General features: G+C 35.0%; 1 protein-coding gene across 1 annotated transcript in view; it reads left to right on the top strand.

Annotated features, from left to right (window-relative positions):
• Window positions 1–27,510, top strand: part of IQCB1 (IQ motif containing B1) — a 54,011-nt gene that overhangs the window by 13,629 nt on the left and 12,872 nt on the right. Inside the window, exons 7-12 of the mRNA XM_032406655.1 lie at window positions 1,552–1,651; window positions 8,103–8,281; window positions 10,020–10,129; window positions 10,746–10,855; window positions 24,934–25,076; window positions 26,815–26,963. Of these exons, the coding sequence (XP_032262546.1) occupies window positions 1,552–1,651; window positions 8,103–8,281; window positions 10,020–10,129; window positions 10,746–10,855; window positions 24,934–25,076; window positions 26,815–26,963 (791 nt within the window). The remainder of the gene's footprint in view (window positions 1–1,551; window positions 1,652–8,102; window positions 8,282–10,019; window positions 10,130–10,745; window positions 10,856–24,933; window positions 25,077–26,814; window positions 26,964–27,510) is intronic.

The following is a 27,510-nucleotide window of genomic DNA, read 5'->3' as shown; positions in this document are numbered from 1 at the left end:
ATATAGGTTACATAATGGTTATGTTTTATTTTTTAATAATTCATATCTTTTGGGAGTATATATTGAAATACTTGTGGATTAAATAATTTGATATCTTGGATTTACTTCAAAATAAAATGGGAGGCTTTGAAGTGAATGGGCTAGGTGACATAAGATTGGCCATAAGTTGATCACTGGTAAGGTCGAATGACTGGTACATGCAGAGTCATGATATTATTCGCTCGTGTAGGTTTGAAGCTTGCATTATAAAAATCTTAAATGGGCAAAAGTATCAGTTTTTGTTTTGGGGACCAAATAGTTATTTGACACTCAGTAAAACAACTACATTTGGAAAATGGAATAGGGGCTCCAAAAATAAGTTATATAATAATATAAAACAAACACTGTAAAAAGAAAATGGAATGACTCTTTAATAAATTATTTTAGCATAACTTTTTCCAATATAGACAAAAAGATAAATATATATATACTACATACTACTTGAGTTCAATGAATTCAGAGTTTAAAAAATTTACTAATAAAACATCTTTAAGTAGACAAAAATGAAATAATATACTTATCCCAGTTATAAAAAAGAATTTTTTTACTATTGAAGTGATAGAAAGTAAGAAGACATAGAAATATTTAGTAGTAGTGGAATTAATTTTTTTGAAGTTGTTAAATGTTACAAAAATGATGTTTAGTAAAATATTGATATATTGGACTTTGTAAATAGAAGAGTAATTAATATGTGAAAGAAATCAACTATGTTCTTTCAGGAGAGAAAAAGAGGAAAAGAGTAAAGCTTCATGGAAGCTAGGATAGTATTCACAGGTGTGCCTTGCCTGCACACCTGACCCCACTTTAATTAAAATTCTGATCAGTTAATGAAGAAGGGAATAGAAACTGACATTTACTGGGAACCTGCCCTGTTCTAGGACTTCTGCAATAGTCTGTGAGAGAGCTAGTCTAGCTTTATTGATGAAGAAATGGGTGTTCTGAGAGGTTAAGCAACTTGCATAAGCATCCAATGTCAGGTCTTCATAACTGGCTGCTCAGAGCCTAAAAATTATAAACCAGTAAAAACAAATGTTGTTTTGTAAGTAATAATTTCATTATTATTTAAGACAAAATATTAGCAAATATGGTACATTATATAAAATAATTCAGTGTTTTAATGATGTAAGCCACTGTTTACAGTCGTAAGTACCATTTCCATTCCTTCATATTCTCTCTTCTTCACAGGAAATTTCATTTTATTCACTGAAATTTATTGCTAGAAAGAGATTCAAATTTAGGATATGTTTTCTTTTGTTTCTTATTTAATGGAAGATAACAATAGAGTCTTAGTTTAGTATTTGTGGATGCTTTCTATTTACACCTTTCATAAAATGGAATGACTTATTTATGGTTACTTAAACTGTCCATCTTAAAATCTTCTTTATTGTAAAGTATACAAAAGCAGAATTGTTAGCAGAAATGGTCATGCTTTCATTTGGTTTTAAAAGGACAAATGAATCCCAATTGTATCATAGAAGATACATTTAATTTTAATTTTTTTTTCTCTTTTAGTACTACAAAGTGATCATTTCCTGCACTTACTGCAAACTGACAATGTTCAAATAGGATCTACAGTCATGACTATGCTACAGAACATACTACAGATCAACAGGTGATTTGGTTTTACAAAGTATTTATCAAAGTATTTATAATTTTTAACTCCAGAAGCATTACCAGTTTTATTCAATTACATATGACTTGTACATGATACTTCAAGAGCTCTGTTATTACCATTGTCTTTCAGAAAAGAACATAAAATACCATCAAAGACTGGAAATTTATTGTTGAATTGGTATCTCAGAGCTTAAGAGATTTTAGACCAATCTCAGGCTTAGAGAAGAAATATGGTGATATCTGAAGAAAAATATTGGGATCACAATAAAAAATGCTTAATTGTATATTTATTTAGCAAACTGCAAGCTTACTATTATGGCACATGCTTCAGAATGGCATAAAAAAACTAATTGGCAATTTTTCCAGGTTAAAATGGAAAAAAGAACATATACAGTTGTAATAATTGACTCTTCCAGTTCCATATGGATTTATTATGCATCTGTTATGTGCCAAGTGTGTGTGTATCATTGAGTTCCCAAAGTTGATTAAGATATAAAACTTGCTTTCAAGTAGCTTACAGTGTAGTGGAAGAGACCAACCCATGAACATAATTATATTATAACATATTAAGTTAAAATTATAAAAGTATGCACAAGTGTTAGAGGAGCTCCTATCCCAAACTGAGGGGTGATGCTTCCAGAAGAAGGTAACACCTGAGGTGAAACTTTAAGTTTGAAAAATTAGCCAGAAAGGAAAAAGAGAAGAGAAGGCAGTATTTCTAGGCAGAGGTAACAATGTAAACAAATGCACAGAGATAAGAAACAACATGCTGAGGATAAAAAGTGGGTACAATTTATCATTGCTGGCATTTAAAGTTTGGCATGTGGAGGTGGCTACCAGGTTCTGCAGACTTAAGTCATAAAGAACTTATATGCTGTGTTAAGGATAATAGCAGATGCTTAATCAACTGAGCCACCCAGGCAGCCCTTAATAAGAAAATTTTTATCACTAAATACCAACAAAGGTTTCCCCCACTATCTGAAAGTAAAGCATTCTTATAAAACCTTTCCTAAGCCAAAATGGCATAAAGCAAAGAAACAGCATGAATTTATATGGAAAAAATTTTTGAGCCTTCTAAAACCCAAAAGATAACCTCCCAGGTTTTTCTGATACCTTAAGACACATCTTGTTAAAGGATGCACAGAATAAATTGAGATAAAACATAGATGCTCACAGGCAGCTCAAAGTGATGGCAACTTGATGCTGAGATACTGAGTGCAGTTGCCAGGGAAGGAGCTTGGTGGTACCACTCTGGCTTCTTGTGATGTGCACTGCCTCTCTAACAGCTTGCTGCAAAACAAATGCTGAATGCTATTTTCACTTTTCACCTTTTTTGGTAAAAGCAACAATCTTCAGATTTCTTTTAGTTAGCAAAAAACAAATACTAATGTAGGTATTTAATAGAAGTCAAGTGGTGTAATGCAAACCTTTGAAAAGCAGGGGATACCTGTATTAGAAGAAAAAAGTGTCAGATCATTGCCCTCCGCTTCCACTTTAGGAAACTAAGAAGAGGGAATTCAATTGAAGCAGAAGAAAGAAAATTATAGGGACACCTGGCTGGTTCAGTTGGTGGAGTGTGCAGCTCTTGATCTCAGGGTTGTGAGTTCGAGCCCCATAGTGGAGGTAGAGATTACTTAAAAAAATAAAATAAAATCTTAAAAAAGAAGAAAGAAAATGATAAAGATCAAAGCAAAAATCAGTAAAATAGTAAAAACAGTAGAGAAAATCGATGAAACCATAAGCTGATTCTTTTTTTTTTTTTTTGTACTGTTGGATTTAGTTTTATAAGCTGATTCTTTGACAAGGTCAATGAAATTAATAAACCTGTAACAAAAGACTGATCAGGGGAAAAAGAAGAGAATACAATCTACCAATGTCAGGAATTAGGAGACAACACAATAAAGTCAATAGATATTGAAAAATATTATATTTATATCATAAAGTAAACAACTTTATGCTTGTTAAGGTAAGATGGACAAGTTCTTTGAAAGACTCAGACTACCAAAATTTAAGAAGCAACAGAAAGCAGCAGTAGATAATCTGAATAGCCTATAACTATGAGTCTGTAGCTAAAACACTTCAACAAATAAAACTCCATGATTAGACAGCTTTTTCACTGGTAAATTCTACTAAACATTTAATGAAGAAGTAATCCTAAACAAATTCTTCCAGAAAATTGAAGAGAAGGAAATACTTCCCAACTCATAATAAGAGGTCAGCATTACTTGATAACAAACCAAAGACATAATATATTAAAACCCAGGAGTATATTAAAAAGTTAATACATTTTGGGGGCGCCTGGGTGGCTCAGTTAGTTAAGAGTCTGACTTTGGCTCAGGTCATGATCCCAGGCGCCTGGGATTGAGCCTCGCAGTGGGCTCCCTGCTCAGCAGGGAGTCTGCTTCTCCTTCTGCCCCTCCCCCTGGTCATGCTCCCCCCCTCAAATAAATAAATAAAATCTTTTAAAGAAAAAGGTTAATACATTTTGAATAAGTTGCCTTTGTCCCAGGAATTCAGGGCTGGTATAATATTCTAAAGTCAAGCAATGTAATTCATCATATTAATAAAACAAAAAGGGAAAAACATATATCGATAGATACAGAAAAGCATTTGAAAAATCCATTATCCATTCCTGATTTTTCAAAAAGAAAAACTTTCAGCATAGTACTAGTAGAAGATAGAATTTTCTTAGCCTGTTGAAAGGCATCCAGGAAAAACCTACTTAATGGTAAAATGCTAAATGCTTTCCTTATATGACCATGGACAAGACAAGGATCTCCACTCCGATCACTTCTCATCAACATTGTATTGGAGTTTCTAGCCTGTACAGTCAAGAAGAAAAAGAAAAGTTATTTTTACAGACAGGAAGAAACAAAGCTCTCTGTATTTGGAGACAACATTGTCATTTATGTAGAAAAACTAATGCAATGTGCACAGAAGCTACTAAAACTAATAAGTGAGTATAGCAAGGGTAGTAGGATATAAAGTCAGTACAAAAATATAATTGAAGTTTTATATCATCAATTGATACTCAGAAATTGAAATTTTAAGATATTGCAACTTATAATAGCATAAAAATATGAAATATGTAGGGTTAAATCTGACAAAAGATGGCAAAGACCTATTCACTTAAATCTATAAGACATTGCTGAGAGGAATTAAAGCATATGTAAATAAATGGAAAGGTATACTATGTTGATAGATGAATGGTGCAATATTAAGATCTCAGTTCTCTCTAAATTGATATATATTTTAAATACAGTCCCACTCAAAATCTCATTTTTGTATAAATTGACAAACTGATTCCTACAATTCATTGAAAATCAAAGGACCTAAAATATAAAATAGCCTAACCATCTCTGAAAATGAACAAAGTTGGAGAGCTAACACTACCCAATTTTAAGACTTTATAAAGCTAGTATAATTAAGACAATGAGGGACGCCTGGGTGGCTCAGTCGGTTGAACATCTGCCTTTGGCTCAGGTCATGGTCCCAGGGTCCTGGGATTGAGTCCCGCATCCAGCTCCTTGCTCGGCGGGGAGTCTGTTTCTCCCTCTGCCTGTCTTTTCCCCTGCTTGTGTGCTCTCTCTCTCTCTCTCGCTCTCTCTGACAAATAAATAAAATCGGGGTGCCTGGGTGGCTCAGTCGTTAAGCGTCTGCCTTCAGCTCAGGTCATGATCCCAGGGTCCTGGGATCGAGCCCCGCATCCGGCTCCCTGCTCAGCGGGAAGCCTGCTTCTCCCTCTCCCACTCCCCCTGCTTGTGCCCTCTCTCGCTGTCTCTCCCTCTCTGTCAAAAAAAAAAAAAAAAATCTTAAAAATGAATAATAACTAAAATCTTTTAAAAAAATAATTAAGACAATGAGGTGTTGATACAAAGATATGCAAATATATTTATGGAACAGAGTAGAATCCAGCAATAGACTTGCACATATATAAACAACTGATTTTCAAGAGGTGTAAAGGTCATTCAGTGGGAAAAGGATAGTCTTTTTAAGAGTGATGGAACAATTGGCTATCAGTATTTAAAGAAAACAATATCGATCTATACCTCTTAACCAGTACAAAAATTAATTCAAAATGGATAATAGACCTAAATGTAAAATCTTAACTACAAAACTTCTTGAAGAAAAATAGTAGAAAGCCATTATGACCTTGGGTTGCGTAAAATTTCTTAGATTCTTAGATGTGACACCAAAAGTAAAATCCATGAAAGAAGAAATTGATTAGTTAGACTTCATCAAAATTTTAAGTCTGCTCTTCAAAAGACACTTTAAGAAATGAAAAAGACAATACACACTGGCAGAAAATATTTGCAAAGCATGTATCTTAAGTGTTTTTATTTGGAATATATAAAAACTCTCAAAAATTTTTTAAAAGGCCCAGTGCGAAAAATGAGCAAAAGATTTGAACAGACACTTCATGAAGAAGATACATGGATGGCAAATAAGCACATAAAAAGGGACCCCCGGGTGGCTCAGTTGGTTAAGCCTCTGCCTTCGGCTTGGGTCATGATTCCAGTGTCCTGGGATCGAGTCCTGCATCGGGCTCCTTACTTGGCAGGGAGCCTGCTTCTCCCTCTGCCTCTGCCTGCCACTGCCCCTGCTTGTGTTCTCTGTCTGTCTCTGACAAATAAATAAAATCTTTAAAAAACACACACAAAAAGATGTTCAGCAACATTAGTCATTAGGGAGATACCACTATACACTTGCTAAATGGCTAAAATTTAATACACTGACCCAAGTGTTGATAAGAATATGGAGGAATCAAACACTGCTAGCGGGAGTGCTAAAATTGTACAATTATTTTGGAAAGTAGTTTGACATTTTCTTACAAGCCTGTACCTACCATATTATCCATCCATTCCACTTCTAGGTGGAATAGATTTTAAGTCTGCTCTTCAAAAGACACTTTAAGAAATGAAAAAGACAATACACACTGGCAGAAAATATTTGCAAAGCATGTATCTTAAGTGTTTTTATCTGGAATATATAAAAACTCTCAAAAATTTTTTAAAAGGCCCAGTGCGAAAAATGAGCAAAAGATTTGAACAGACACTTGCTCTGTCTGTTTGCTCAAGAAAAATGAAAGCATGTGTCCATACAAAGACTTGTATACAAATGTTAATAGCAGTTTTATCTGTAATAGCCAATGACTAGAAAGGACTCAAATGTCCATTACAGGTGAACAAACTATGTGGTATGTCCATACAATAGGCTACTACTCAGCAGAAAAAAAAAAAAGGAGTGAACTATTCATACATGTGACAATACAGATGAATATCAAAATAATTGTGCTGAGTGAAAGAAGTCAGGCAAAAAAATACATACTGTATGATTCCATTTGTATAAAATTCTAGAAAATGTAAACTAATTTATAGTGACAGAAAATAGATCAGTTGTTGTCTGGAGAGGCTGCCGAAGAGGTGAAGGAGGGGGGACTACAATGAAGCACAAGGAAACTTTGTGGTACAATGGATATGTTCCTTATCGTGATACTGGTGGTAAAACATGTTAAAACTAAAATTTTATTCAACTCAGTTATTAATGAAGGAACCAGTAAGATATTTATATACGTTCAAAGGAGAATTTGAGGAGGGGAGATTTATAGAGTGGCTTTCAAAGGAATGTAGAAATGAATTTGCTAATAGCTAAAAAACCTGATTGATGTCTTATAAAACAATAAATAGTAACCTTTACAGTTACATTTTCTACTGGATAAAATCCATTTGTATTGTTGAATAAGAATCTATTTACATTGCTCTCAGATGAGAATCATTGTTACTTGTTTTCTATAAGCCAACCTCTACGTTTACAGAATTGCAAAATATCCCATCAACAGTAAATCATAGTCAAGCAAAAGTACACATATTCATTAGTGGGGGGTGAGTAAAAGCTATGCAGTGATTTCTTTGACTGTTTCTAAGTTCCAGATAAGTTTTCATCACATCTGTAACACAAGATGATAGTTGTTAGTATAATGAAGAAAATACCAAAGGAAAGGTAAATTCCTTCTATATTAAGTCCATGATAATTGAATATCTATAGCATTTTTGTCTTCATACATCATTAAGCAATGAACCATGTACCATTTTGTGATGTTCCTCTTACTGTTGCTTTGACGTTTTTGAATCATCTATTTAATATTTTGTGCATTTATCTTTCCTCTGCAATTTGATTGCAGGTTTTTCAGAGGAGAGGGCATATAGCTGCTTTGTATTCCGTGTTTTACCTAGCCTAGTGCTTTAAACACAGTAGAAATACAGTAAATAGTAATTGATTTAATGCGATGTATCCTTGGAACTAAGCTATATATTTAAAAAATGGGTTATCTTCTTGCATCCAAGCACAGTTAGGCATCAAGTTGCTAGAATTTTTATGTTTAATTTTTTATGATACCTATGCATCCATCAGTAATGGCACATTCTTTGTCTTTTTATTTTGTCTATTAGTGGTGATTTACTCAGAATAGAAGGAAAAACCCTGCATTCAATTTTAGATGAAGTTGTGTTCAAGCTTTTATCAACTCCTAGCCCAGACATAAGAAGTACTGCTACAAAGCTCCTACTGCTGATGACTGAATCCCATCAGGAAATTTTGATTTTACTGAGACTAAGTGCCTGCTACAAAGGTAGTGCATATATTCTTTCTTGAGATTCTCAAAAAGAAATTTTTATTGATGGTTTATGGAAAACAAAATTCCTATATTTTTTTGAAGTTTTTATTTAAATTCCAGTTGTTAACAGGCAGTGTAATATTAATTTCAGGTACACAATTTAGTGGTTAAATAGTAATGGGGATTAAGGAGTGCACTTGTTGGGATGAATGCCGGGTGGTGTTATGGAAGTGTTGAATCACTAAAATTCTTGTATTTTGAAAAAGTCAATAACTGAAGTGTGCAGATAAAACCCTATTAAATAAATACCAATTGGGGAAAATGTCTTTATATAACCAAGCTATCTTCATGTCTCAACAGATGGCTTATGGTACTTTGTTGATGAGGTTACAATGGATACTATTCCTTCTCTGACAAAAAAAAAAAAGTTGCATATTGAGTATACCATATAGTATAGTAAAATAATGACCAAAAAGACTGGTGACCTTAACAAGATTAACTTTACTGGAGAAGATAGAGCTGTGCTTGAGAGATTGACAGCCCTTTTGATCTTTACATCAATTAATAATTACTCTTCAGGTCTTTCACTGCTGTTTCTCAAAGCAAAAAAATCTTCCTCACCTCCAAAATCAAATGTGTATACTTACTAATACAGGGCGATATTGTGTGGAAATTTTTAAAGATTAGAACATTACATTATGATGCATTTAGTACCCAAACTATTACAGTGGCCTTCAAAACATGCTTGATGATTTGGAAGGCACTATTTAGTAACTTACCTTGTATCAGTCATTACTTTGAACATTATAATTATGTTATAGGAATAGAGAGGGAAAGAAGGTGCCAGTAATAGAACTCTCTAATTGATATTGTGCCAGGTATACATTTTTAAATTCTGTAGTTAGATTTCTTCTATAGAAATGTGAATGTCCAACAGACTTCATTATAAAGGAATTTTACCTGAACAGTTCGTCTCCCTTTCTTTTCTCAATAGAACTTACTCAGTTTCCTCAAGATATTTTACAATCATTAATACTGCTGAGAACTTGAATTTTGAAGAGAGTATAAAGGCATGAACAGATCCATATGGTGGCTTCCCCAATTATATACCCCAAGGGCATTTTACTTTATTTATATTGAATACATACATTATAATACATCATTCCAATGTGCTTAGAATAGTACTTTATATCTTATACTACTACTGTGTTTTATTTTGTGATAAAAATGCAGTATTTATAGTACTTCTCCTACAATAATTGCTTAGTAACCTATTCATTTGCCCCAAATTACATATAATACTGTATATTTTTATTTAGCAATAACTTCCCTTAAGAATGACTAATAATAACCTGTTTAAATGCTTCCACAGTGTAGGCATTTACTCAGTATGTTATTATCTTTTTAAAAATGTTTCAGTTTAAGATATTTATGTTCAAACAGGAAAAAAAATGTCTCTACTCTTTGACTTAAAACAATGATTCCACTTCCCTTTTTTTAATTAAAGATATTGAGTAGACAGCCTTTGCCTCAGATCCTACAAGTGGGCACATAAAACTCTTGGGACAGAGAAATATCCTAAAGACCTCAATCTAGAAGTCTTTGAGAAAAGGAAAAAGAAAAATCATGTGATTAATTTTGCTGTAATATTCATTTGTTTCCAAACCAGACTTTGTTAACTTCTAATTAATACTGATTAGATAACAAATCATATTTTATTATTAAATGTTGTACCTTTGTTATTCCATTTCAGGACTCAGAAGTCTTCTAAATAAATATGAGCCAGGGACAGAGTTTAGTCAAGAACTTGGACAGCTCATTGCCCTTTTAACCCCTAAGGTCTATCAGGAAGTAGAAGAACAGGTAACAAATTATAAAAATAATTTGCATATTTGCTAACATTTCAGTAAACATTTTAGTTTGAAAATACTGGAGAGTGGTAGCCTCTTGAATCTTTTATTTTCTGTCTCTTCCCCTTTCTTTACTTATCTCCCCCCAACATTCAGAGCAGTCGTAGTTTGATCGGGGAAGGGGTTTTTACAGACCAAATTTTTAACCCTAGAGCCTTTTTTCTTTTTTTTTAGCCTGTTCAAAGAGTTCTTCATCCCCTTGAATGCTTGAATAAGTGAGGCCCAGCAAAAGAAGTCAAGCAAAGAGGGTAAAGCATTAAATAAGCAGAACTATAAAATCCTTATAAAAGGAGTAGAAGGGGTATTAATTAAGGAGAATTCAGAGCTAATCAAACTATATCTTGAATACATTTTAGATATTGCCTGAGAGCCTAATGTATCTTTAAATTTGGGAGATCAAGTTTAATATTCTTAGACCTTACCTGTCCTGGACCTATGAAATTGTTGCCTCCTGCCCAGCTTATTAGAGATAGAGATTAATACTTGCCCAGGCCTGATATTTTAGAAGGTTAACTTCTAAAAGACTTTCACGAAGATGTCTCTAAACTAATTCTGGCCTTTAATTTCAGAAACTACATCAAGCAGCTTGCTTGATTCAAGCTTATTGGAAGGGTTTCCAAACTAGAAAGAGATTAAAGAAGCTTCCATCTGCTGTGATTACTTTGCAGAGGAGTTTCAGGTAAAAAGTTTTGGTGAGAGGAATGATGATCTCAGAGGACAGCTATATCTTATTACAGTATAGCGGAGTAAAAACTTAGGATGTTTTCCCCCCAATTTTCTAATCTGTTTCTCTTACTCTTTTTTTAATTGAAGTGTAGTTCACATACAATATTATATAAGCGTCAGTTGTACAACAGTGGTTCAACATTTATATACATTGTGAAATGATTATGGCATCAGGATAAGTCTAGTTATCAACTGTCACCACACAAATGTATTACAGTATTTTTGACTGTGTTCCCTATGCTGTACTTTACATCCTTGTGACTTACTTATTTCATAACTGGAAGTTTGTACTTCTTTTCACCTATTTTGTCCATCCCCCTACTCCTCTCCCCTCTGGCAACCACCAGTTTATATCTGTTTTTATAGATTTGTTTGTATTGTTTACCTTTTTTTTTTTTTTTTTTTAAAGGTTTATCCACTTATTTGGGAGAGAGAGAGAGAGAGAGGGAGAGACAACAGGAACAGGAGGGGCAGAGGGAGAGGGATGTCAAGCAGACTCTGCATTGAGTGCGGAGCCTGACGCGGGGCTCGATCTCACAACTCTGAGATCACGACCTGTACTGAAACCAAGAGTTGGACGCTTAACCGACTGTGACACCTAGGTGCCCCTTTGTTTTGTTTTTTAGATTCTACATATAAATGTAGAATCATATGGCATTTGGTTTCCTTGGACTTAATTTCATTTAACATAATTCCCTCTAGGCCCTTTCATTTAGCATAATTCCCTCTAGGTCCAGCTATGTTATCACAAATGGTAAGATTTCATTCTTTTTTATGGCTGAGTAACATTCCATTGTATTTATATACCACATCTTCTTTATCTATCTATTGATGGACACTTAGGTTGTTTCCATATCTTGGCTATTGTAAATGCTGGAGTGAAGATGGCGTGCATATATCTTTTTGAATTAGTATTTTCATTTTCTTTGGATAAATACACATAAATGGATTTTCTGGGTTGTAAGGTATTTCTATTTTTAATTTTTTTAGGAATTTCCATTCTGTTTTCCATAGTGGCTACACCAATTTACATTCCCACCAGCAGTTGCATTAGGGTTCCCTTTTCTTCACATCCTTGTCAATGTTTGTTATTTCTTGTCTTTTTATATTAGCTGTTCTGACAGGTGTAAGGTGATAACTCATTGTGGTTTTGATTTGCATTTCCCTGATGATTAGTGATGTTGAGAATTTTTTCATGTGTCTGTTGGCCATCTGTAAATGTTCCTTGGAAAAGTGTGTATTCAGGTTCTCTACCCATTTTTTAATTGAATTGTTTGGGGGTCATTTTTGGTGTTGAGTTCTATGAGTTCTTTATATATTTTGGATATTAACCCCTTATTGGGTATAGCATTTGCAGATATCTTCCCCATTCTGTAGGTTGCCTTTTTGTTTTGTGGATATTATATCACTGTGCATAAAAGCGTTTTAGTTTGACATAGGCCTGATAGTTCATTTTTGCTTTTGTTGCCCTGTCTGAGGAGACAGATCCAAAAAATATTGCTAAGACTGATGTCCAAGAGTTTACCGCCAGTGTTTTGTTTTAGGAGTTTTATGGTTTCACGTCTTACTATTTAGGTCTTTAATCCATTTGGAGTTTATTTTTGCGTATAAGAAAGTGGTCCAGTTTATTCATTTGCATGTAGTTGTCCAATTTTCCCAACACCATTTGTTGAAGAGACTATCATTGTATATTCTTGCCTCCTTTGTCATAGATAATTGACCATATGTGGGTTTATTTCTGGGCTTTCTATTCTGTTCCATTGGTCTATATGTTTTTGTGCCAGCACCATACTGTTTTGATTATTATAGCTTTGTAGTGTAGTTTGAAATCTGGGAACGTGATACCTCCAGCTTTGTTGTTCTTTCTCAAGATTGGTTTGGCTATTCAAAGTCTTATGTGGTTCCATACAGGTTTTAGGATTCATTTGTACTAGTTCTATGAGATATGCCAGTGTAGATAGAGACATTGAATCTGTACGTTATTTTGAGTAGTATGGGCATTTTAACAATATTAATTCTTCCAATCCATGAGCACAGTATATCTTTTCACTTATTTGTGTCATCTTTAGTTTCTTTCATCATTGTCTTACAGTTTTCAGAGTACAGGTTTTTCACCTCCTTGGTTAAGTTTATTCCTGTATTTTATTATTTTGATACAATTGTAAATGGGATTGTTTTCTTAATATCTCTTTCTGCTACTTCATTATTAGTACATAGAAATACAACAGATTTCTATCAATCAATTTTATATCCTGTAAATTTACTGAAATCATTTATTCTAATAGCTTTTTGGTAGAAACTTCAGGGTTTTCTAACTGGGTGTTATATGCAACTGATGAATTATTGAACACTACCTCTGAAACTAATGATGTACTGTATGTTGGCTGATTGAATTTAAATTTAAAAAAAGAATCTTTAGGGTTTTCTATATATAGTATTATATTATGAGGAAACAGTGATAGTTTACTTCTTCCTTCCCAGTTTGGATGCCTTTTATTTCTTTTTCTTGTTTGATTGCTATGACTAGGATTTCCAGAACTATGTTGAAATAAACTGGCAAGAGTGGACATCCATGTCTTGTTCCTGATCACAGAGGAGAAGCTCTCGGTTTTTCACCATTGAATATGATGTTAGCAATGGGTTTGTCAGATATGTCCTGTATTATTTTGAGGTATCTTCCATCTGTACATACTTTGAGAGTTTTTACCATAAATGGCTGTTGAATTTTGCCAGATGCTTTTTCTGCATCTCTTGAGATGATCATATGATTTTTTTCCTTTGTTAATGTAGTGTATCATGTTGATTGATTTGTGAATATTGAACCATCCTTGCATCCCTGGAATAAATCCCACTTGATCATGGTATATGATCCTTTTAATGTATTGTTGAGTTCATTTTGCTAGTGTTCTATTGAGGAATTTTGCATCTATGTTTTATCAGGGTTATTGGCCTATAATTTTCTTTTTTTGTAGTGTCTTTGTCTGTTTTTGTTATCAAGGTAATGCTTCCAATGAATTTGGAAGTGTTCCTCTCTCTTAAATTTTTTAGATTAGTTTGAGAAGAGTAGATATTAACTCTCTATGTTTGGTAGAATTCACGTGAGAACCCACTGATCTTGGACTTTTGTTTGTTGAGAGCTTTTTTGATTACTGATTCAGTATCATTATTAGTAATTGGTCTGTTAAGATTTTGTTTCTTCCTGATTCATTCTTGTAAGATTGCGTATTTCATTTCTTCTAGGTTGTCCAATTTGTTGGCATGTAATTTTTCATAGTAGTCTCTTATAATCCTGTGTATTTCTGTGGTGTTAGTTGTAACCTCTCTTTCATCTCTGATTTTATTTATTTGGACCCTCTCTTTTTTCCTTGATGACTTTGGCTAAAGGTTGATTAATTTTGTTTATATTTTCAAAAAATAGTTTTTAGTTTCATTGATATTTTCTATTTTTTTTTACTATTTTACTTATTTCTGCTCTGGTCTTTATTATTTTTTTTCTTCAATTAACTATGGGCTTTATTTTTCTTTTTCTAGTTCTTTTAGGTGTAAGATTACATTATTATAGGTATTTCTATAATACCTATAGAAATAGGTAGGTTTTTTGAGGTAGGCCTGTATTGCTGTAAACTTTCCTCTTGGAATTGCTTTTGCTGCATCCCACAGATTTTGGAATGTTGTGTTTCCATTTTTATTTGTCTTAAGGTAATTTTTAATTTCCTCTTTGGCTTCTTTGTTGACCCATTGTTTATTTAATAGCATGTTGTGTATCCTCCACATGTTTGTGTTTTTTCCAGTTTTTTCCTTGTAATTGATTTATAGTTTTATACCATTGTAGTTGGAAAAGATGCTTGATATGGTTTCAATCTTAAATTGGTTGAGATTTGTTTTGTGGTCTAACATGTGATCTATTCTCAAGAATGTTCCATGTACAATTGAAAAGAATATGTAGTTTGCTGTTTGGGGATGGAATGATCTGTATATATGTTAAATCCATCTAGTCTAATGTGTTGTTTAAGTTCACTTTTTCCTTATTGATTTTCTGTCTGGATGATCTATTCATTGGTGTAAGTGGGTTATTAATGTCCCTGCTATTATTGTATTACTGTCATTTTCTCCCTTTGTATTTGTTAATGTTTGGTTTATATATTTAGGTGCTTCTACATTGGGTGTTTATGTATATTTACAACTGTTATATCCTCTTGTATTGAGTTCTCCATCATTATGTAATGCCCTTATTTGTCTCATTATGGTCTTTGTTATAAAGTCCATTTGGTCTGATATATGTATTGCTACTCCAGCTTTTTTTTCACTTCATTTTCATGTTGTATCTTTTTTCCATCTCTTTATTTTCAGCCTGTATGTGTCTTTTGGTCTGAAGTGAGTCTCATAGGCAGCATATAGATAGGTGTTGTTTTCTTATCCATTCAGTTGCTCTGTGTCTTTTGATTGGGCATTTAGTCCATTTACATTTAAGGTAATTATGAAAGGTATGTACTTACTGCCATTTTGTTATTCTCTGGTTGTTTTTGTAGTTCTGTTTTTTTCTTGTTCTCTTTTCTGTGATTTGATGACTTTCTTTAGTGTTATGGTTGGCTGTCTTTTTATTTTTTGTGTACCTGTTATAGATTTTGGGTTTGTGGTTACCATGAGGTTCATATATAATGAGACCACTCTAATTTTGGTGGTCTATATTAAGTTAGTGGTCATTTAAGTTTGAACACATTCTAAAACACTCCCCCACCACCATGGTTTTTGTTTTTGATGTCATATTTTACTTTTTTTTTTTTTTTAAGATTTTATTTATTTATTTGAGAGAGAAAATGAGAGAGAGAGAGAGAGAGAGAGAACACATGAAGGGGGGAGGGTCAGAGGGAGAAGCAGACTCCCTGCTGAGCAGGGAGCCTGATGCGGGACTCGATCCTGGGACTCCAGGATCATGACCTGAGCCGAAGGCAGTCGCTTAACCAACTGAGCCACCCAGGCACCCTATTTTACTTTTTATTTTGTGTGTCCCATAACTGATTATTATAGGTACAGTTCACTTTATTACTTTTATCTTTTAACCTTCATGCTAGCTTTATAAATGGTTCTTCCACTATCTTTGTATGTTTGCTTTTAACAGAGATTTTTTTTTCTTTTATAAATTTCTTCTAGTTATGGCCTTTAACTGCTTAAAGAAGTCCCTTTAATGTTTCTTGTAAGTCTGGTTTTAGTGGTGATGAACTCCTTTAACTTTTGTTTGTCTGGGGGGACTCTTTATTTTTTTTTATTTTTATTTTTTAATGGAAAAGTGTCATTATTACTAATGTAAGCATTTGATGACAAACAAAGATAATTTTACAATCTCAGAATGTTTGCAAGTATGTGAAATTTCCATTTTATTGTAGTTTTATAGCACACTAGCTCAAATACGTTTTTCTACAACTACTCCAACATAACTCCTTTGGAATGAATTATTTCAGTCATCCTTAACATATAACTCTGCCAAATACTTTAATCTAAAACAAACATATAAAATTTTAATTAATAATTTTTAGATGAATGGGGTAAGAAAGTCATCAGGTGATGGTTGGGACTGTTAATTTCCAACAAGAAACTGTGTTGAAGTGTTTCTTCTGATACAGTAGTTATAAATTAGAATTTTCAAAAAACAAGGGCAGAACAAAAAATACAAAAGAAACTTCTGCAGCTTAAGCCTCCCATAGTCCTAAACCTCTGAGAGAAGCAAGGCAAAGCCACCTACCGGCGACCGCGAACAGCGGCGCACGTGGACACCGCAGTGCTGAGGTGAGCCAGCTACATGCTCCACTCAGCATGGTCCAGCAGGCCGCAACCACATGGCACGGCGCCCTCAGCCAGCCCTGGGGGGGACTCTTTATGTCTCCTATTCTGAATGATAATCTTGCTGCTTACTCTTGGTTGTAGGTTTTTCCATTCAGAACTTTGAGTATATCATGCAACTCCCTTCTGGTCTGCAAAGTTCCTGCTAAAAATCAGCCTTATAGGTGTTCCCTTGTTACATAATTAGTTGTTTATCTCTTGCTGCTTTTAAGATTCTTTCTTGGGGTGCCTGGGTGGCTCAGTTGGTTAAGCGTCAGCCTTCGGCTCAGGTCATGATCCCAGGGTCCTGGGATCAAGCCCCACATTGGGCTCCTTGCTCAGCAGGGAGCCTGCTTCTCTCTCTCCCTCTGCCTGCCGCTCCCCCTGCTTGTACTGTCTCTCTATCAAATAAATAAAATCTTTAAAAAAGATAAGACTCTCTCTTTAATTTTTGACATTTTAGTTATTGTGTATCTTGATGTAGACTTCCTTGGGTTAATCTTGTTTGGAGTTTCTCTGCTTCCTGGACATGGATGTCTGTTTCCTTCCCCAGGTTAGGGAAGTTTTCAGCTACTATTTCTTCAAATAAGTTTTCTATCCTTTCTCTGACTCTACTCCTTCTGAGACACCTAATATGCAAATGTTAGTACATTAGATGTATCATGTCCCAGAAGTCCTTTAAATTATTCTAATGTTTTCAAGTTCTTCATTCTTTTTGCTGTTCAGCTTGGGCGATTTCCACTACACTGTCTTCCAGATTGCTGATTGGTTCTGCTGTATTATCTAATCTGCTGTTGATTTCCTTCTAGTTTATTTTTCATTTCATTTATTGTATTCTTTAGCTCTGACTGTTTCTTTTTTTTATATTTTCTGTGTCTTTGTTGAAGTTCTCACTGTATTCATCCATTCTTATCCCAAGTTTAGTGAGCATCTTTATGACCATTACATTAAACTCTTTATCTGATAGATCGTTCAATTCCATTTTGTGTAGTTCTTCTTCTGAAGTTTTTTTCTTGTTCTTTCATTTGGACCATATTCTTCTGCCTCCTCATTTTGCCTCACTTTCTGTATTTGTTTCTGTGTATTAGGTTGATCAATTCCTGGTCTTGAAGGAGTAGCCTTATGTAGAAGGCATCCCAGAGGCACAGTCCTTCCCAGGTCACCAGAACCAGGTGCTGCAGGGGTATTCCTTATATGGGCTTCATTCTCTCACCTTTTATGATTGGGCTGCAACTCTTGTGGGCACACTGGTAGGTGGGGCTGTCTACAGCTCCCCCTGCCAGCCAATTTGGGTGGGTGCTAATCCAGGCCAATGCTTCCCACTGAATGCAGTGAGGCAAGAGATACTTTTAGGAGGTGCTAGTCCCAGCCAATGCCACCTGCCAGTTTGTGTGGTGAGTCCACAGGGCAACACTGAAGCATGTGGTACTAGCAGAGTAGATGGAGAATGTCAGAAATGGAACACACCAGTACTTCCATTCCCAGAGAAAGTTCCTACAGATCCCTGGCCCTCCACCACACAGCCTAAAATCAGTCAGTGAATTTCCTTTACATATGGCTGAGGCACTTTTTAAACTGCTGCTTTTGTGCTGGTTCTCAGAGCAATTAAGTTTGTGCATGGGACCTTTTAAGAACAGAGTCTTGGTTTCCGATAGCCTCCCTACTATCCCAAAATTAAGCCCCACTGATTTTCAAAGCTGGACATTATGGGCGCTTCTTCAGGTGCATGTCCCCAGGGCAGGGTTGCCTGATGTGAAGTTTGAACCTCTATGTCAGTGTATCTCTCCCCCTGCGAGTCACTGCACCAGTAGTATGAGTCCCAACCAGATTGCATCTCTGTCCCTTCTATCCTTCTCCATGTGGTTTTTTCTTTATATCTTTAGCTGCAGAATAGCTAATCTTTAGGTTGTTCCCAGAGAGAGTTGCTCTTATTTAGTTGAAGCCTTGTTTGTCTGGGGAAGGAAGTGAGCTCAGGATCCTCCTGTTCCACCCACTTGCTCCTCCAGCTGTTTCTTTTACTCTTGCTTTCATTCTTGTTCTGAAAACACATTTCTGAGTACCTGTACTCCAGTAACTAGATGTACTTTCAAAGCAAAGGACATAATGTAAGACAAAAATCTGATGGAACAAGTACACAATCCTATTCACTTGATAAGACTTTTTTTGTGGGCCAAGCCTACAGAGAAGGCAGTGATAGTTATTTAACCCTTAAAATAAAAAATTGCCTTAATTGTTCATATGTAATTATGGTAAAAACATGTATGAATTCATAAAGGTTTTAGTATATTCACCTGAGTTTTATCAGTAAATATGGGATGGATAGATATGGTCTTTTTTTTTTTAAGATTTTATTTATTTATTTGACAGAGAGGTAGAGAGCACAAGTAGGCAGAGAGGCAGGCAGAGGGAGAGAGAGAAGCAGGCTCTCCGCCGAGCAGGGAGCCCGATGCGGGGCTCGATCCCAGGACCCTGGGATCATGACCTGAGCTGAAGGCAGACGCTTAACGACTGAGCCACCCAGGCGCCCGATATGGTCATTTAGATATGACACAGTTTGTCATTTATCTATTTGAAGTGGACCAAAAATGAAATACTGAAGACATGGCCCAATTTTTTATATGACTGGCCCATCCAGATTCTTAGAGGCAATGAAAAGAATAAAACACACACATAGACACACACATGCACACAAATAAATGACTTAGCTCGTAGTCATTTATGATGGAATTAGAGCTATCTCAGAGGTGATTTTTCATGCAGCCTTAAACTTAAAGCCAAATTTTCGTTCACTAAAGTGAAACTTGCATATTCCAGAAGTCAGTTTTTTAAGAGAACTAAAACTAATCTTTTAATAACTGCAGGTGCATTTCTCAGTTATAAAAGTGTTTTAATATAGTAAACTAAAATTTAGATTTAAGTCATTGATGAAAATTCCCTTTAGAGAAGTTAGATTATTAATATTGGGCATGAGTTTTGTTTTTGTTTTTTTAAAACATGCATTGTTAAGACATGTTTCAATTGCCTAATATTTGCCAGAGGCTATGCTGGATATTGAGAGAGTTAAACAGACTCAATTTTGTATCCCACCTCAGCAACTTTGGGCTGAATGACTGCGGACAAGATGCCCAACCTCTCTCTGCCTCAAATTTCCCATCTATTTAATGGGGATAATTGTCTGTGTACCACCCAAGATTAAAATAAAGTTGTTGTGTTTTTTTAGCATATTACCTGGAACTTAGAAAAAATGATAGAGGGGAAAATGCATATGGCACATTTTTTTGCCTTTGAGGGTTTACAAATCTAGTTAGACAAATAGATATGTTAAATAAATAGTACTTGTGAGAGGCAGTTATAATCCATTACAGCATTGCTCAAAGTTCATTGTGTATCCTACCATGTATTTATTTAAAAACATTTTTAAAAGGATTTCTTTGGTCAAATAAATTTGGGAAATGATGACTACTTTGAGAGTGAGTCATAATGTATATTATTCTATTAAAAAATCTGAGATGTTCTTGGTATAGCCCTGCCTTCTGCGGTGAAGGTAGAGTGTTTATTACTTATGGATTCTACTTGCTGTCATTCTCAGCTGTCCTCCCTCTTAACATTAAAGGTATCCCTGTACCGTGGATTCAGACATTTAATGTTTAGTCTCACAATAGTTGTCAAATTTGCCAGTCTGCTTTGTCTTGTAATATTAAAATCCCTGGATTACAGATTTTGTCCACTTAGAAGTACATCTATGGAGTCTAATAGTTCCACTATTTTAAAATAGAAATTCCATTGCTTTTTATAACCAGTCCAGTTAAAAATATTTCCATTAAAATTATTTTCCATTAAATTTTAGCTGTGAAGCCAAAATTAATTAAATCTCACATAATTAGCTTGTTTTTTTCCCCAGTATTTTTAGTTTGAAGTTTTAGGGCAGATTGAAATACAGTTTTAACCTTTGGATTCTCTTTATTAATTTATTATTTTTTAATTTCAAGTTTGCTCAGGTTTCACCACCTCCTCCTTGGGTTGAAATAGTTTATGCAAATATTTCTTGCTTTCTTTATAACTGGGCTTTCTGCAAAGGTTATTTCTGTCTCTTTGTGGTCAGGTCGTTATCTGAGAGTAATTTTTCCCTCCCATGTTTTTTGCTGGGGGGGTGCAGATAGGGACTGCCCACCACTCATAATTATGGGCCCAGATTCACCAGAGCTTTTTAAATTCCAGCAAGACGCACTCTTGTGTAGTCACACCTTTACTAATGCACTTTTCTTGGGGGTTTCTTTTTTTTTTTTTTTTTAACTAAAGTATGGTTACATTAGTTTCAGGTATACAACATAGTGATTCGATGACTCTATACTTACGCTGTGCTCACCACAAGTATAGCTACTAACTGTCACCATATAACGCTGTTACAGTACTGTATTCCCTGTATTCCCTGTGCTATACCTTTCATCCCCATTACTTGCTCATGCCATACCTAGAAGTCTGTACTTCCCACTCCCTTTCACCCATTTTGCCCATCCTCTCACCACTCAGGGGTTTCTTTTTTTACTGAATCATTTTTTTATGGTCAGAAACTTGATTTTCTATTATGTGCCGAGCAAGGTTTTCTGAAGCAGCCAACAGCTACACCGGTTACTTTTGGGAAACCTCACAACTACCTACCTTTATCATAGGGCTGATATTTGGTGTCTTAATTGTACTTGTTTCACCTTGTAGGGGAAGAAAAAAATTTTCCCTCTACCATATTTTAGGTTCATTCCCTGGAAATTAGACTGACAAAAAAAAGGGGGGGAAACAGTTAACAAGAGAAAAGCAGTTTATTAATGTGTGCAGTGCACATCATGTAGAAGAAACCTCACATGATGAGTAACTCAAATGAGTAGTTAGAACTTGGGCTTGTATAGCATTTAACAAAGAAAAATAAATTCATAAAGAAGTGACAGGTAAAAAGAAAAGGATTTTAGACTTCCAAAGTCAGGAAATTATGGAAAGTTAAATATATTTGGGAAACTAATGGAGTATGTGGGTTATTTGTCTAGGTCCATCTTGGCACCAACTTTCCATCTTCTTCAAGGCCATAAAACTTCCTTGGGAGGGGGGATTTATGGCAGTCCTCATTTCTGCTCTAGTCCAATAGGGAAGCTCTGGGAAGGCTCTGTCTACATTTGTGGATTCTCATTTGCCTCCAGCTCAAAATAATCTTTATGCCAGAGTGGCATATTCTGCTATGCTTCAACTTCTTGAAATTGAGCTTCTGAAGTGCAGAACTATATTTCTTCTCTGTTTCCCTGAGTGACAATACCAAGCAGGCAACAATCACTCAGATAAATGTTTGTTGAGTTAATGAACCGAGCCTGTCAACTCTTTTGGCAGTCAGCTCATATCGTACTCCCCCACTTCATACTTACTATTCTCCAACAAAGGAATTCCTAGAGACTTCCTGATGTCTTGGTAGTAGATAGTTTGGTCAACTCCCTCTTTGATGATAAAGATTCATGTTGATTAAATGTAGCTCATGGAATGTATTTATATAAATTATTTTGGGAATATATCTGATCACTCATTTCCTTTTCAGAAATGCTCACAGATGCCAGATGGTCAAATGCCTAGTCTTTCTTATAGAGAGACCAGTTAAATGAATGCTCTTTTAATTTTTTAGTAATTAAAGAAACTCTTTGACTAGAACTAGAGAGTACCTAACTACTAGTAACTAACTAAAATATTCCTAAGTGGGGGGAAAACATTCAAATTCAAAATCACATTAATTCCTAATAAATGTTTTCAAATATGAAATTAAAACACATGAATCCAGAAACCCACATATTTACAAGTTTCCATCAGTCATTCTTTGAGAACATAAAGGCCCCTTACTTACTTCATTTCCAACTCTTTGGAAGAGGAAGAGACACTTAGAAACTATATTTATATTTACAATTTATAGTCATTTCAATCTCTGAATCTCACGTTTCTACTGTATTTCTGCTTGCATTTTACTTCTGCCTACATGCTCCACAGTCCTTTCATTTTTGCCATATTTTATAGCCTGCATGTTTTTTCCCAGACCCAGTTTTCTAACAGATTAAATGTCTTAGCAATACAATTTTTTAAATATTTATTTGAGACAGAGAGAATGAGAGAGAGAGAGCACAAGATGGGGGAGGGTCAGAGGGAGAAGCAGACTCTCTGCTGAGCAGGGAGCCCAATGGGGACTTGATCCCGGGACTCCAGGATCATGACCTTAGCCGAAGGCAGTCGCTTAACCAACTGAGCCACCCAGGCACCCCAGCAATACAATTTTAATGTTACTATGTGTATGATACTAATAGTAAATTTAAAATAATGATAATGCAATATTAGACATTATAATCTGTAACCAATTAGGTAATTTAAAAGATTTTGGGGGCGCCTGGGTGGCTCAGTCATTAAGTGTCCACCTTCAGCTCAGGTCATGATCCCAGGGTCCTGCGATTGGGCCCCGCATCGGGCTCCCTTCTCGGCAGGAAGCCTGCTTCTCCTTCTCCCACTCCCCCTGCTTGTGTTCCCTCTCTCGCTGTGTCTCTATCAAATAAATAAATAAAATCTTTTTAAAAAATAAATAAATAAATAAAAGGAGATTTTGTTTAGGGCCAACTGTTCTGTTTTACCCTGCATAAGTAGGTAAAGGGTAAAACATCCTTACTTATATGCTGTATACATCCCAGAATTTTGCAGGGAGAGTTCTATAGGAGAGGCAAGTTTCCATCAGTCATTCTTTGAGAACATAAAGGCCCCTTACTTACTTCATTTCCAACTCTTTGGAAGAGGAAGAGACACTTAGAAACTATATGGCTAGCCCTATAGCCTCTCTAGAACCCCTTCTTTGGCACACCTGCACTTTGAGGTCTTCTCTACCTTTCACAATGGAGTAAAAAAGATATTTTGAAGCAAACCTTCAACTCTTGACAAAGTGTAAAGCCAAAAAAACACTTAAATTGTAATTGGTAGCAGTTAGGAAACACTAAGAAAAAAAGCAAAAACCATACACACACAAAATTTTATTGAAATAATTTTGTGAGTTCTCCTTTTCTGTTTTAAAAGATTTTTTAAATTGCTTTATGCTTGTTTTTCCTTTTCCAAAAGAAACTGAATTAAAAATCATTATAACCCTCTATAACTACCATTTTGAAGTCTGCCTGTCTACAAAGCTATAGCCAAGGTACCTCATTTGTTGGTAGTTTAATTCTGGGGAAAGAATCTAAGAGCAGGGGCTCAGCCGTTTAGCATCTGCCTTTGGCTCAAGTCATGTTCCCAGGGTCCTGGGATTGAGCCCCACATCTGGCTCCCTGCTAGGCGGGAAGCCTGCTTCGCCCTCTCCCACTCCCCCTGCTTGTGTTCCCTCTCTCGCTGTCTCTCTCTCTGTCAAATAAATAAATAAAATCTTAAAAAAAAAAAAAGAATCTAAGAGCAAATGCTCTTGAGTGAGACACAAGCAATTTAAGTCTATAGAGATAAATAATGTATTCTTCTCTTTTCTTTTTATCCTTTTTGGTTTCCTTTTCTATGGCTATCTGAAAGCATTTTGAGTATATTCACTATAGACTAATACTTGTGATCTCCTTACATAGTAATATAGGAAGCAATCAAAACTAGGTAAAAATGGCTAAGGAGAAATTTTGGTGAATAAGAGCAGGTAATACACAAATGCCAGTTAAATAATTTTTTGTGGCCACATGAAAATTTTCATAATTGGTTCTAATAATAATGGTTATTAGTCCATAATTGAGAAATAGGTAAACATGAAGAAAAAATCATTCATAATCACTATGCAGTAAAAATCACTGTTGAAATTTTATTATTTTTTAATTTTTTATGTACATAATACATATTTTTAACACACTTTGGATGGCTTCTATATCCTGATTTTATTTTCACTTGACATTAGATTTGGGTATTTTCCCAATTTGCTAAATATTTTTTAAATTTTTAATTTTTTTATGGTTCATAGAATCCTGTCCAGTGAATGAACCAGTAATTTATTTATCAGGTTCCCTATTGTGGGGCATACAGTTTGTTTTCAACTTGTTACTGTTGTAACAAATCTGCATGTATATAATTACTAGTGAGGTTAAACATCTTTTCATATACTTCTTGAGTGGGTATATCATTTCCGAAAAAATTGTGTATGAGGTACTTAATGTTTCGTTTTTTTTTTTTTGGTACTTAATGTTTCTATCACAGATCTAAACGAACCAAGATATTACTAAAGCTAAATAAGCAGAAAGAAGAAGAGCACCGCAGATTACAGTTGCAACTTCAAAGACAGAGAGCCATGAGATTGTCCCGAGAATTACGGCTGAGTATGTTCGAAATAGTTCATCCAGGTGGGTGGCAATGTCAATTTTATAAGTGTAAAAATGTTTAAAGTATCTTAATGAACCAGATTCCCACTACCTGATGATTTTTTTTCTTTTAATTTGGACCTTTTTCCTGTTTCTCCCTTCTCAGGTAAACCTTATTAAATCTCAAGTCAAAAAAAAAAAAGTCACTATTTTGTTTTGTTTTGTTTTGTTTTTGATTAAGGCCTATTAGTTGATGCCGAGCAGTCTCTCCACTAGTTTTCTTATCTTTCAGATAAATTAGTGAAACATAAAAATATATGCTTAAAGATAGCTTTCAGAGACATAAAGAATCCCCTTGACCTTAAGGAAGGAGTTAGATTGCTACATTTTGGAATCAGAACTTTACTCATATCCCAGCATAAACCTTGTGACATCTTGCCACTTTTGATACACTAAGCTGAAATTAATATTACAGTCTAGGAATCTGAATGGTTTCAAGATTTTTTTTTTGTTCTTCCCCTTCCTTTCCTACCACTCATTTCCGTTGTTCTTACCTAACCTCTTATTTCTCTTTTTTTCCCCTTAAATATAGATGTTTCCCAAGGTTCCATCTTCACCTCTTACTCTAATGTTGCTCTTCCTATGGTATCCTATCCATAACTGTAGCTTCAACTACCAACTGAGTGCTTAGCACACTCAAATCTTGTTAGCATCTTCACCTTCCCAAGCTCTAAACCAGCACTTCCTTTTTTTTTTTAAGATTTTATTTATTTATTTGAGAGAGAGAGAGCACATGCACTAGTAGGAGGGAGGGGCAGAGGAAGAAGGAGAAGCAGACTCCCTGGTGAGCAGGGAGCCCAATATGGGGCTCTGTCCCAGGACCCTGGGATCATGACCTGAGCCGAAGGCAGACACTTAACCAACTGAGCCACCTGGGCGCCCCTAAACCAGCACTTTTTACAAAATGAAATGTTCTTTATCTGCACTGTCAAATATGGTTCCTACTGGCTAGACATGGCCATTGAGTACTTGAAATGTCGCTAGTGCACACAAGCACATGAATTTTTAAATTTACTTTATTTAAATTAAAGTAGCCATTTGTGGATAGTGTCTACTATATAGGACAGCACAGCTCTGTAGCCAGCTCCCTATTGGATAGCTTTACTTAGATAAATCTTTACTTATCTAAGCTTTACTTAGATATCCACAGGCATCCCAAAAACTAGTCATTACCCCACCCATTTCCTTTCCTGAATTCCCCATCTCAGGTAATAGCACCAGCGATATACTCAATTTCCCATCTGTGAGACATCCTAGAGTTTTCTCTCTCACTTACAACACCTCCCAGAAAGTAAAAAGAAAGTCACCTGTAGTCATCTGTAGACTTAAGAGAAATTTGGAAGTACACAGAGTAGTTAACATACATGCATCTTGCCTTTTCCCTCTGGTGGTATGGATTGAATTCCTAACCATGTACTTGTGATTCTTTTTTTAAGTATTCTTGCTATTGGATTTTTAACCCTTTCTCATTCCTTTGCCACAAAAAATTATATGAATTTTTTCTCTAAAGAACGTGCATAATCTGAGAAAGCTTTTGGAGTTTTTTGTTTCTGCTGTCTTAGAACCATTGTAAAATAATAAACTTGGGGAAATTAATGAACAGTATTTAAAGAAACAAATAAAAAGACTGAAGATTATTGTTAATATCATTATCCTGATTCCAGAACTTGAGAAAGCATAGCAGTTGAGTATGTTGTAATAGTGTCTGTCATCTTTTTAGGTCAGGTGGAAAAATATAATCGGGAAATAGAAGAGAAATCAGCATTGATTATCCAGAAACACTGGAGAGGGTACAGGGAAAGGAAAAATTTTCGCCAACAGAGGCCATCTCTCACGGAGTATAAAGCAGCTGTCATACTTCAGAGAGCAGTGAGTCTAATATAGTAAAAAGATTACTGGATTAGGAAGTACAAAAACATGGATTCAAACCTGACCTTGTATATACCTGCTGTAAAGTCTTGGTCTAGTCACTTAGCTTTTCTGAGTCTTAGTTTCTTTCTCTATAAAATAAGAACCTCCTTAACACTGGACAAACTGATTTAGACACTCAGTCCTTAGTACTTCCATAGAACCTTGTACATCATTTATCATACTGCAGTGTAATTTGTTAATTTTTTTTCTTTCTTTCTTGGGCTGTGACTTCCTCAGGGATAAGGAACTAAGTCTTATCTATTGTTGTCAGCTCTCAGCATGTGCTTGTTTTATGAATGGATGTTTACCCTACCTTTTCCACTCAGTTGTTATGTAAATGAGATGACCCAATTTATGGAAAAGTATTTTGGAAATTGCAAAGCCTGTACTGGTTCAGCACATCATAGTTTATTTTTTTAATGTACACATAATATATTCGATATAACTGGATCACTATAATTCTTGAATTATAGAATGGTGTTCTTAAATAATAATTTTCCTGGGA

The sequence above is a fragment of the Phoca vitulina genome, unplaced genomic scaffold (assembly GCF_004348235.1).
Source record: "Phoca vitulina isolate PV1807 unplaced genomic scaffold, GSC_HSeal_1.0 scaffold8, whole genome shotgun sequence".
Classification (NCBI taxonomy): domain Eukaryota; kingdom Metazoa; phylum Chordata; class Mammalia; order Carnivora; family Phocidae; genus Phoca; species Phoca vitulina.
This window is presented reverse-complemented; position numbering and strand designations above follow the sequence as displayed.